Source organism: Nelumbo lutea, chromosome 4 (genome assembly GCF_056320005.1).
Source record: "Nelumbo lutea isolate HS-2025 chromosome 4, American lotus-T2T, whole genome shotgun sequence".
Classification (NCBI taxonomy): domain Eukaryota; kingdom Viridiplantae; phylum Streptophyta; class Magnoliopsida; order Proteales; family Nelumbonaceae; genus Nelumbo; species Nelumbo lutea.
This window is the reverse complement of record NC_142687.1, coordinates 95,051,410-95,064,160: the sequence shown is the minus strand read 5'-3', so window position 1 is coordinate 95,064,160 and position 12,751 is coordinate 95,051,410. Positions and strand designations below refer to the sequence as shown.

Sequence of the window (12,751 nt, the reverse complement as noted above, 5' to 3'; positions counted from 1 at the left end):
AAGTGCCCTTTTTGTGGTCGAATGGATGATATAGATCTTAGAAAAACCACGAGTTGTAACCCAAGTTTGGATGCTAGTGCCTACTGGATCAAGATATTTGTCAACTTTGGGCTGACCCGGATTGGAACCTCATTGATTGGTGGAACAAGGTCTTGGAATAAAACTACACAAAAAGATCCAATGAATTTTAGAAAGAGTGGCTACACTATTCTGGTTCCTATTGAAAAACAGGAAAGAAAAAATTTCCTAGGCTGTGTTTGGTTGCAGTGCATATTTATTTGCACTAGTGGAAATGCAAATTGATGTTTAATTGTGTTTGAGATTTTTTTTTATTCTGCTCCATGTCTTAATTTATTTTATTTGTACTTTAATCAAATAAAATAAACTAAAATTTAAAACAAAAAAAATGTCAGAATTTACACTCAAATCATTTGCACTGTCATGATTTTGTATCAGTTTAAATTTATTTGCATTACAACCAAACATAGCCTAAAGAACAATTCTTTCTCCCCTCAAGAAATTGATACAAGAGTTGGGTTCTACTCCAAAGATTATAGATTATATTAAGGCTAACCATTCCCCCCAATCTCCTCTTAGTATATCATGATACGAAATAGATTTCGGATTCGATGGAACCGCTGGAACCATGGCTCAATAAATATCAACTTCAATGCATCTGCAAATGAAGATGGTAATTGCGCTTATAATTACATCATGAGAAACCATAAAGGGGAGGTCACGATGGCTAAGATGGGAAGATAGGATATACACCAATTACGTACTATGGCTGAAATGAGAGCTGCCTTTAAGGCCGGCCCATAGACAGACTACTCGTCCATTAATATTATAAAAGGTGACTCGTTGGTAGTCATCAAATTTCTTCAGTGAAGGGCTTAAGTGTCTTTGGATGTGACTTTCACTTGTTGAAAGACTGCAAACAAATAAATAGCTCACAACCTGGAGGCAAGGATCTCCCACAACCATACTCCCAAAGATGGAAATTGCATTGTTGATTGGCTAGCTAGGAAACGAAGGTCAAGTTCGTGAGGATAGCTTCTTGCATCATCATAGCACCACAAAAGGATTTTTCTCTTTAACATGTGATGTGCTAATTGGGATCAGCGAGGGTGCCCCCCAACGACCTCACATACACATTGGATTGAGAATATATTTTTGTAAATAATAATACATAAGTACGGAAGATATTCCCACACATGGTAGGATGTGTCTATGAGGTTGGTGTGAAGAGTAGATTCAGTCTCCAAAAAAAAAAGGGTAAATTAATCTAATTTATTCCCTAACTTAAATAAAAGAACCTATGTAAAAGCTTTTGATATGTTACATTGATTATTTACAAAATAAATATAATATGATATGGGAAATATATGGTATGGAAAGAGTTTTGACCAATCAAAGCCCACCTGTGAATTTCGATAAATAACACCATGTTCTCTACAATGTATATGATTCTGGTTTATTTGTCAGTTATTTTTCAGATACCATATCTTTTCTATAACATAGTCGAACCCTTTTTTCCTAACCTAGTTCAGTCTTTTAAGGGTCTTTTTTGTTTTTGTTTGCACTTGAAATCGGAATTAGAATTAAAATAGTCTATTCCCATAATCTATTTGGTTCAGATATGAATCAAAATAGAAATTGAAATTAGTTAGAGTGGGATTTCATTCCCAAGGGAGGGGGAGGGAATGGCCATTCCTTCAAATGACCCCAAGTTCTTTTTGAAAATTTGAAGAATGCTGAGGGTAAAAAGTCTGTTACAGCCATGAAGTATATTTAGGGTCCCGTTTGGTTTACGGGAATAGGGGTCTGGAATCAGAATTGGAATTGGCCATTCTAATTTCAACTGTTTGGTCGGGGGAAATTGGAATCTTATCCTGACATTCCCATTTTTGGTGGAATGGCATTTCCCCATTTCAAAAAATGGCTATTCCCTCTCCCTCCCTTGGGAATGAAATCACATTCCAATTGATTCCAATTCCTATTTCAACTAAAGTCTGAACCAAACAGATTATGAGAATAAACCATTCCACTGCAAACTAAGTGGACAGTTGGACACTAGAAAGACCCAGACATTATTCATCCTCTCTCTCCTTCAAAATACCACCACCAACTTCTGTAAAGCAAGACCTCTCTCTCTCTCTCTCTTCTTCTTCTTCTTTCTTTCCTTCTTTCCTTTTGTCCGTTCCTTCAACTTGCAACACCGCCACCATTACCCAACTGCAATTTGGTGTCACCCTTACCTACTCGTTCCCTATTTTAATTTACCTCCCCACTACTGCATTATACATCCATCGGCCCCCTATTTAATCCAAATTATATTGATCCAACATCTTCTGTTCCCCTACTATTTCATGAATCAGCCATTTGATTCAGCTCGAGTATGCTTGTTCCTATCCAACACCGAAGTTTGGTCTATATATACAAGCCTACTTGGAAGCTTCAGCCTCTGCATCTTGAGTCGATTTACGAAGACCCAGGATATGTTTTAAGTCTCTCACCCATATTTTTTTTAATTAAAAAGATAATCCCATTTTTTTTAATTAAAAAGATAATAAACAACTTGAATTAGTAATCTGTCATTCCCAAAACAGCCAAAGTTTTCCCCATAAATTTACAATGTCGATTGTAAGTTCCTAACAAAATATACAGGTTTTCCGGTGATCCAATTGTTGAGATGGTCACTGGTAAGCCCTCTAGATTGGACTCTCAGGACCAAACATGTGGAAACCGACTCTTTATGGTAAGGCCAATTGGTCTCATGTGCATCTTATTAGGGATGATAATTTTCTCCATTTCCGGGAATCTGCTTCGAATAAGGCGGGGCATGGGGATGGGGAAATTTTCATCTCCGTTGGCAAGGATTGAGTGGGGATGGGGAGAGCATTCTCCATTCCGCAAGGCCCCCGATCTCTGCTCTGTGGAGATTCCTGCTTATATATATGTATGTATGCATGTATCTATATATGTATGTATATATGTATATTACTATTTTAAAAATAGGTTGAATATGTTTGAATATATTTGTATCTTTTTCAATAAGACTGTAAATTTTAATTATTTTATTTTTAATTTTTAAATGAAATAAGAAAACAAAAGCAGAAAGATTAACATTATAAAAAAAATCACATAAATGGAGATCCCCATGGGGACTGGGATAGGGATAACCCTTGTCCCTGCTAGCGGGGAATGGGGAGTGGCTCTCCATCCCCGCCCTACCTCGTTGCCATTCTTGCACCCTACTCTATCTCACACCAATTCCCCTTTGGTGTATAGTATTAGTATGTAATAAAAAACAAAATGTCTAAATTTTATTTATAAAAAAAAAACATCTATACCATTTTAAAGGGGATGCTTGCCTTAATTTTGTTGCAGGTTATAAAAGGATAAATTTGATAATAATTGCTAACTTTTTTATCTTTATCTTTATAAAAAAAACAATATAACTTTTCTGACATGGCAATTGTTTTTATTTTCAAAACAAAACCAACCATGTTATTGAACACGGGTACAATATGTTATTAGGTATGCAAATGGATGTCAGATTCGAATAAAGGTATATCCGAATCCGATTCGATCTCATAAACATCAATTTGAATATGAATATGTTAAAGATGTCGGGTATCCGAATGCGATCCAATATGATTTAATATTTGAATATGATCCAATCCGATTTAATTTATAAGAAATTTAATAAACTATTAAAAGGTAAAAAATATAATAGTTTACATTAAAAAATAAAAAATACAAGTACTTTTTCAACATTTTCATCATATATACATGTTTTTATAAAAAATAAATAATATAAAAATTACAAAAATACAATATAAACATATTTATTAATAAATAAATAAATTCTCTAGTTCTTTCGATATAATTTTTAATAAAATCCTATTATCTGATGTGATCCAAAAACTTGACAAGAGGATATCTAAATCTAACAAAATAAGATCAGACCGGATTGTGATCCAATCCATTTGTGCCTCTAATGCTATCAACAAAATGCTTCCAACAAGTCATTGCAGCTGTGCATTGAGCACATCTCCCTTGTCATTTAGAAATCAGTTTTTAGTTAGTGCAACTTCCCTTCCAACAGCCTTTACAGCCCTGTATTGGAAATATCTCTATACTTATATACTTTATTTCATGGGGATTCCCAATTCAAGGTTACAGAGGCTATTGGAACATGTTAGAAGCATATGATTGGTAGCATATCTGAACCCCATATTTCACATCTGGGGCAAATCTTCCCACAAGCATTATAAAGTCCCACTCATTTCTGAGTTGGAATCACCTGCAAACAAAAGATGTTTCAATACCCTCCCAACATGATCTTACATTATGCATCTCATGCATGCTGATCCCAGTCTCATGCTAAGATGTGCGGTTTCAGATCTTATTCGAAGGGTATTGGAACGTGTTTTGTTGGATTGGAACGTTCAACCCTCTGCCAACGCACATCTTATAATGGCGGATCCCAATCTCACGTTGGCATCTCATACATGGCGGATCCCAATCTCGTGGCGAGATGTGCGGTGTGAGATCAAGCTGCAGCAGCATTTGATCATCATTTTTCTCATGGATCAGCGTCGAAGTCCGTAAGTCCCATTCCCTACTGGCAACTGCGTAACGTACATCGATAGATGACATGTGGGCCACTGCTGGCAACCATGGTCTTCGCATTCTGCGCTTCTGTGCTTCCCTCTCCCCGGTTACAGTTGCTGCTGTTGTTTCCACAACTCCTACAGCTTCATTTCTTGTGACCAGTTTTGGTGCCTCAACTCTAATGGAATCCACTAAGAGTTCCTCCTTCTCTGCTTCTGCCCTACCCAGAAGAAGGTACTCCTGCTATTGGGGGTTGGGTGGTGATTTTCAGTTCCCTGAAAGCCCTAGTCCCTTCGCCGGGTTCTCTTATATTTCTTTTATCCGGCTCTTCTTCTATTTTGGAACGATAATAACGACTGTAGAACTAAAGCATTTTTATTTCTTATATTTTTTTCATTGGCAGTGGAGGTAGAGGTAGGGCTTCAGAGATGAGAGAAGATCATCTACAACCCACAGGCGGAAGGAGACCCACCAAAGACAAAATTGACGCTCTTGGAAGACTATTGTAAGCACAATTTCACTGCATTTTGGGTACCTGGAAATAGCAGAATCTGTTTTCTACATTGGAAATTCAGAAACAAAAGTTTTTTTTTTTTGCTTTTCTATTATCCTTGTTGTGAGATGGCCAGAAACATGATTTCAATTTTCTGTTGACAGCGGAATTTGTCCCATTTGGATGTTTTACTTTTGTTTCCAATTGGGTTTTTACGAATTTGAAATGTAACAAAAAGTGCATTTTCTTTTCTGCAATATATATGACATATAAAACTGGAATAATTTGATATTAATTGATTGGGTTTTCTTTTGAGAAAATAAGTTGATACAATTCAGTTGAAGAATGTTTTTTGATTATGTGACTTTCTCAGAACACGCATATTGCGCCATATGGCTTCTGAGTTGAACTTGGATATCCGAAGTGATGGGTATGTCAAGGTGAATGATCTCCTGAAATTGAACATGAAAACATATGCTAATATCCCACTAAGATCTCACACGGTTGACGAAGTTATGGAGGTTAGTTCTGTAAACTCTTCTATTCTTTCTTATTTAATTCAGCCCGTGTTCTCTTTCAATATCTCTGAGGATATGATTCTATCAAGGTTGAGAATGTCTTTGGATTTCTGAATTGTAGGTTTTAGGAGTAAAAGGTTCAAAAGGATAAATAAAACATGGAATTAGAAGAATACCCGGAAGAATACCCCAAATAACAAAGACATAGAAATAGAAGAGCATGCCATATAGATTGTGAGGAAATATAATGTATCATTATTAGAATATGGTGTAGTCATTTTTTTTGATGGGTAAATATAGTATCCTTTATAGTACTTGAGACTTTGTGCTAAATATGCTGTGACCTTCGGATTCTTCTTAGTTCTTTTTTCTCTTCATTCAACTGGTACATTTTAAGTTTTTAGCAGAGAATGCCCCTTGTAAGAGCATTTTGTTTTTATGTAGATCTCCTTAACAGAATTATTGCTTGATATATATGATTTTCAGGCAGTCAGAAAGGATAACAAGCAGCGGTTTAGCCTCTTGGAAGAAAATGATGAGTTGTTGATTCGTGCGAACCAAGGGCACACAATAGAGGTGATCTTTCCTTGATTCTTTCTAGAGTTTTATCTGTCATGCATTTCAAGGCAAATGGATATAAATAAACAAAGCGTGTATATGGAGCAAAATGTTTTGGGGACTTTTGTAAGCATTTGTTCCTAGTTTATTACTAATGCAGATTGTAATTGAAATATATTAGTTGTATGTTAGTTACGTTTGTTTTGTTCTGTTGCAGCTAGGAGTAGATGTAGTTGACAGTTAATTATCTCCTCTGCTGAGCTGGAGAGTTGGTTACAATAACTAACTTTTCTCTCTATATATATGGTTGTACAACTGTGATTGAAAAATGAAGGAAGATATTTTCTCTCAAGTTTTCCCGCTCATTTCTTCCTGCTCTCTGTTATTTCTTCATCTCTGATATGGTATTAGAGCTCGGCTACGTTTGATTCAGCTTCTTATCCTTGTTTTGTGGTCTGTTGATCATGACAAGTTCATCGTCTGCAGTGGAACTCTCACCTTCATTGGATCCTGCTTCACCATATTACCTTCATCATTCGGATCATCATGGATCGGTCACTGTTTCGCCAGAACTTACAAGCTCTAATTACGTTTCATGGAGCAGATCTTTCCTTTTAGCCTTGTCAATTAGAAACAAAACCAGTTTCGTGGATGGAACCATTAAAGAACCTACTATGGATGATGCTCTTCACGGTGCTTGGATGAGATGCAACAATTTAATTGTTGCATGGCTTCTTCGTTCGATTTCTCCTCCAATAGCATCCCATTGTGTTCATCAGTTCGGCATCACAAATATGGGAGACCTTGAAGAAGAGATTCTCACAACCAGATGATTCAAGAATTTGTAATTTGCAGTTGTCGCTAAGCACAATTACTCAGGGAACAAGAACTGTTGATGCCTATTTCACTGAGTTGACAGGAATATGGGAAGAGTTAAGGAGTTATCGACCTCTGCCTCACTGCCAGTGTGGAAAATGTAACAAGAACTGTTTCAATATTTTTTCTGAAGCGCAACAAAAAGACTATGTGTTCAAATTCATCAATGGGTTGAATGAATCATTTTCTGTCTTGAAATCACAAGTTATGGTCATGAAACCCTTCCCCAATCTTGATGAGGTGTATAATCTTGCCTTAAGGGAAGAATCTCAGAGAAGCAACAGAATGAATGTTTCTCCCTTACTTGAAGTCAGTGCGATGGCAATCAATGCTGGAAATAAGAAGAAGAAGTCAAGTGTTACCGCAGTCATTGTGGTAAAAATGGTCACTCAAAGGATAAATGTTACAGGATAATAGGTTTTGCTCCCAATTTCAAATTTACTAAAGGAAAATCTGCAATTGGTGGTACACCTTCTACTAATAGTGTGACTCAAGGCACTGGCACTCTGTCAAATGTTGAATCTGTTTCTGAGGTTATGGGGATATCACCAGCGTTGTCACTCACTCCTGAGCAGACAAGAAGGTTGTTGACTCTTCTTAATGGTTGTGACTCTCTTAGCAACTCCATTTCTCAACCAAAACTTCCAACCAATACTACCTTTGCAGGTATATTGGATCATGTACATTCTGTTAACTCTTATTGCTCTTCATCTCAATTGTCTCCCACTGATATATGGATCGTGGACACAGGGGATTGCCATCAGCTTAGCATATTGGAACTGTTGATGCCTATTTCACTGAGTTGACAGGAATATGGGAAGAGTTAAGGAGTTATCGACCTCTGCCTCACTGAGTTGTGGTAAATATCCTTTACCACAACTTCAAATTCCTACTGATAATGCTTCTTTCCCATCAGCTTCTATTCCTTCCAATCCTAATTCATCAACTCCTATGTCCGATAATCTTCCTACTTCTCCTGTTGATGCACATTCCCCTGCTGCTTCTCATCTGCAGCTAGAGGTTTGTTATGATTTTGTGCCTTTAAGAAGGAGTACAAGAGTGACTAAAGCACCACAATATCTAGTTGCATATCATCATGATTTACCTGCTAAGTCATCCCATCTGTCTACAACACATCCTATTTAAAATTTCCTCTCAGTATCCCAACTTTTTGATTCTCATTCTGCTTTTACTGCTGTTTTGTCTCTTCTTAATGAACCGAAATCCTATTCTCAAGCTAAATATCACAACCATTGGCAAGAAGCCATGTGAGCTGAATTGCTTGTTTTGGAAGAGAACAACACTTGGTCAATTGTTCCCTTACCTCTAGATCAACATGCAGTGGGTTGTAAATGGGTATACAAGGTGAAGTTAAAATCTGATGGAAGCATAGAAAGATATAAAGCTAGATTAGTGGCTAAAGGTTATAGCCAACAAGAAGGATTTGATTATCAAGAGACTTTTAGCCCTGTTGCAAAACAAACTACTGTGAGGGTGTTTTTTGCCTTGGCAGCTCATTTTGGTTGGTATCTAGTTCAACTTGATATTAACAATACTTTCTTATATGATGATTTGGAGGAAGAGGTTTATATGAATCTTCCTTTGGGCTATGTTGTTGATAAACCTCCTCACTATCCAGCAGGATCCAGATTAGTGTGCAAACTAAATAAATCATTGTATGGTCTTAAACAAGCATCAAGACAATGGAACACTAAATTTTCTGCTGCATTGTTTGAGTATGGTTTTGTTCAATCAAAAGCCGATTACTCTCTGTTTACAAAGTCCACTGCTGAAGGATTTATTGCATTGTTAGTTTATGTTGATGACATTGCTATAGCCAGTAACTCCACTGAACTCATTGCTGATCTCAAAATGTTCCTTAGCTCCAAGTTTAAGCTTAAGGATCTGGGTTCATTGAAGTACTTCTTAGGTCTCGAAATTGCAAAATCTGACTAGGGGATTGTAGTCTGCCAAAGAAAATATGTGTTAGACCTACTAAATGACCATGGGAAATTGGGCTGCAGACCTGTCTCTACTCCCATTGATCCTAATCATAAGTTGGCCAAAGATAGTGGTACTCTTCTTGTTGATGCTTCATATTACAGGCAATTGGTTGGAAAGTTGATTTATGTCACTTTCACTCGTCCCGGCATCTCTTATGCTGTATAGATTTTATCTCAATACATGGATAAACCTACTGATCTTCATTTACAAGCTGCACATTGTGTGTTGAGGTACTTGAAGTCTTCCCCTGGAGCTGGCATTTTCTTCTCTACAGGTTCTTCTACACAGTTGAGTGCTTTCTCTGACAGTGACTGGGCTGGTTGCCCAGATACAAGGAGACCCGTTTCTAGTTTATGTATTTTCTTGGGTGATTCTTTGATCACATGGAAGTCTAAGAAGCAAAATTTGGTGGCACAAAGTTCAACTAAGGCAGAGTATCGCGCTACAGCCACTACTTGTGAATTGATGTGGCTTTCTTCTTTGATCACTAATTTTTGCATTACAGTTTCATTACCTATCTCATTACATTGTGATAATCAGTCTGCGATCTATCTTTCTCGTAATCCTGTGTTTCACGAGCGGAGTAAACACATTGAGGTGGATTGTCAATTTGTCCGGGATCAAGTTCAGAGTGGTTTCCTGCATTTACTACATTTGCCTTCTTCTGATCAGGTGGCATATGCGTTTACAAAGGCTCTGCAACCTTCACATTTTCAGCGCTTGATAGGCAAGATGAACATGCTCAATATCCATGTTCATCTTGAGGGGGGTTAATACAGATTGTAATTGAAATATATTAGTTGTATGTTAGTTACGCTTGTTTTGTTCTGTTGCAGTTAGGAGTAGATGTAGTTGACAGTTAATTATCTCCTCTGCTGAGCTGGAGAGTTGGTTACAATAACTAACTTCTCTCTATATATATGGTTGTACAGCTGTGATTGAAAAATGAAGGAAGATATTTTGTCTCAAGTTTTCCCGCTCATTTCTTCCTGCTCTCTGTTATTTCTTCATCTCTGATAATTACTAATATCAAAGCTGTTGTAGTAAGTTTTATTGGGTGATTGGAAATACTTTATCACTGATTGTTCTTGAAGTATTCCACTGGGACATAATGTAGCATATTCTTTAATCCCATTGGATCTGACTGGGGGATGTGGCCCTCCTCTGTTAGGCCCTTTTGGTCTTGGTATTGAAAATGGTGCAGATTGGCTTTTTTTTCCTCCCTTAAGTGGGTAAATGGTGCAATTTGTTGTTATGTTACAGCATTCTGTCTCTTATATTGAATTTCATGTTTGGGACTCCTCATCTAAGCCTTGTCCCAATATGGGGTCAGCCACAGGAATCCTCTTTTGCCATTCTATTCTGTTAACTGTGTTACAGAGTATTAATTTTAAACTAACTAATTGAATTTTCATGTCTCCTTTGCAGACTATTGAATCGGAAAGCTTATTAAAGCCCATCCTTTCAGCTGAGGAAGCTCCAGGTATTAATGTTTCCAGGGGAAGTTCAGCGTTGTTGCATATAGCATTAAATTCTGACTAGGACCGTTCACAACCCCCCCCCCCCCCCCCAATATGCAGTATGTCTACATGGAACATATAAGAGGAATCTAGAGTCAATTCTGCAGTCTGGTCTCAAGCGTATGAAAAGGCTGCATGTTCACTTCTCAAGTGGCTTGCCAACAGATGGGTGTGTAATTAGTGGTAAGCCAAAATAATTGAATTCTTTCACACATTGTATTATTGTTAACTTCACAGGTTTCACATTTTATTCTGTTGTCACAATACATAGAAAAAAAGATAAAGAAAAGAAGAAAACAAAAACAAAAAGGGAAAGAGAAGTGAAAGCTGATTTTAGAAGGGAAATGGAGTTTTTCTTCAATCAACTGAAGGAATCTAGTTTATATTGTTCGAACACTGACTGTATTACACAATTTGCATTATGCACCTCATATATTCTTGTCAAACTGGAAACATTCAAATATTGGGTAGCTTTGGTAGGTGACAGCCCAACAGTTCTGAGCTGAGATCTCTGAGACCTAGTCTGTAATATCACACATTTTGTATACCACGTTACATGGAGTCTTGGGACACTGGGAACATTATGAATATTGAAATGGAATAGGTATTAGTTCAGTTCAATTCTTCCCAACAAACCCTTGACTGAAATAAAATGAGAAATCAGTTCAGGTCCCAAGTCTTTTATGCTAGTTGGTGTGTGTAATTGTTCATTCATTGTATCTATGCATTTGCCTTGATTGGCTGAATTTGTCAATAGAAATCCAGTAGGAAAGGTTGCATGGTGAGATAATCTAATTATGGTCATGTCTGAGTAGGATGTAACTTGGGTGGGTTGGGCAAGAGCAAACCTGCACTTAGCACCTTGTTGGTCACATAAAAAGTATAGCTGCAAATAGTGTATGGTGTCATATCAGGTACCTGTTGTGTTTGATTCTGTATGCTGGGCATGTGCAGGTATCTGGGTATCATAGGTCTTATCTTGCATAGGGCCATAGGAATTTACTATGCAGGTTTTGGTACACTTGATTTTTGTCCATATACCCCCCCCCCCCAGATTTTGTCTCTTTTTTGGATATCTGGAAATAAAAGATTTTTATGTTTTAAAGCTTTCAATCTATGTTTATAAAAATCAATTATCCGATGCTAGTCCTAACTATCTTGGGCCTTGGGGGAGGTGGAATGAATACAGTCTAACGTAGGACATTTTCAATTATCAATTCAACTAATTCCTGGTTAGTATTGAAACAACTACTGAAAGGCATGGTGGAAAATAACCAGTTACCATGCCATGTTACTGATATATTTTATGTTGAAACAATTGAAAACAATTAATTTATTGATATGCATATTGACTTCCAGTTCTTTGTTTACTTATTGTGGGAAGATAGGCATAGTCTTCAACATCTCTCTATTCACAAGTTTTAAGAACTTCGATATTTTAATTTTTCCCAGGAAAGAAATATATGAATTTCCAAACTTCTTATGGTATACTGACTTTAAAATCTTCCAGGTATGCGGCAAGATGTTAACTTGCTGATCTTTCTGGATGTTAGAAGGGCTCTGGAAGGTAAATTTTCTGCTGAATCCTTTTAAGTTTTGGGGTTCAAAGATCAACTAAAGCCCCTGGGAATGGATCATTATTGATGCATATGTTTCTTATTTCAGATGAAATGAAGCTTTACATGTCAGACAACAAGGTGATCTTGACTGAAGGTTTTGATGGTGTCGTGCCAATCAAATATTTCGAGAAAATAGAGACATGGCCAGATAGACACCCAGTACCTTTTTAAAGTTGGCCGATTAGCTAAATGCTGTGTTCTGCTGATAGACACAGTCCTGGCGTAGAATATCTCATATTACCCTTTATATTTTGGTGAAGATCACCATTATCAAAGGCAGTAGTTTTTTTTTTTTTTTTTTTTTTGGGGGGGGGGGGTCCAATTATGTATATCATCACGCTAATAATGTCATATTTTGTCCCAAGTTTTAACCATGAATGAAATTAATGCTGGTTGTGTTTGGTAGCATTGTTGTTTCCACCTGAAACATTTTTGGGTTATATGTGATGAGAGATAATTTGGCCCGTCCAATGATGTGATGACATGTGGAGCGACAGAATGATATGGCAACATTTCAGCGACCTCGAACACCTCAGTAATCCT

General features: G+C 37.1%; 1 protein-coding gene across 1 annotated transcript; it reads left to right on the top strand.

Annotated features, from left to right (window-relative positions):
- Positions 1–4,504: 4,504 nt before the first annotated feature.
- LOC148861960 (uncharacterized) lies at positions 4,505–12,616 on the top strand. The gene is made up of 8 exons (XM_088981936.1): positions 4,505–4,854; positions 5,024–5,125; positions 5,487–5,634; positions 6,118–6,207; positions 10,498–10,552; positions 10,650–10,772; positions 12,100–12,156; positions 12,255–12,616. The coding sequence occupies exons 1-8, from the start codon at positions 4,664–4,666 to the stop codon at positions 12,377–12,379; spliced, it is 891 nt and encodes a 296-aa protein (XP_088838062.1). The 5' UTR covers positions 4,505–4,663; the 3' UTR covers positions 12,380–12,616.
- Positions 12,617–12,751: the final 135 nt, after the last annotated feature.

What these genes read in the sequence shown, in the direction of transcription:
- LOC148861960 (XM_088981936.1), top strand. Translation starts at nt 4,664, where the DNA reads ATGTGGGCCACTGCTGGCAACCATGGTCTTCGCATTCTGCGCTTCTGT. An exon ending in GACGCTCTTGGAAGACTATT is followed by an intron (nt 5,126 to 5,486) that starts GTAAGCACAATT and finishes TGACTTTCTCAG; the next exon opens with AACACGCATATTGCGCCATA. An exon ending in ACCAAGGGCACACAATAGAG is followed by an intron (nt 6,208 to 10,497) that starts GTGATCTTTCCT and finishes TCTCCTTTGCAG; the next exon opens with ACTATTGAATCGGAAAGCTT.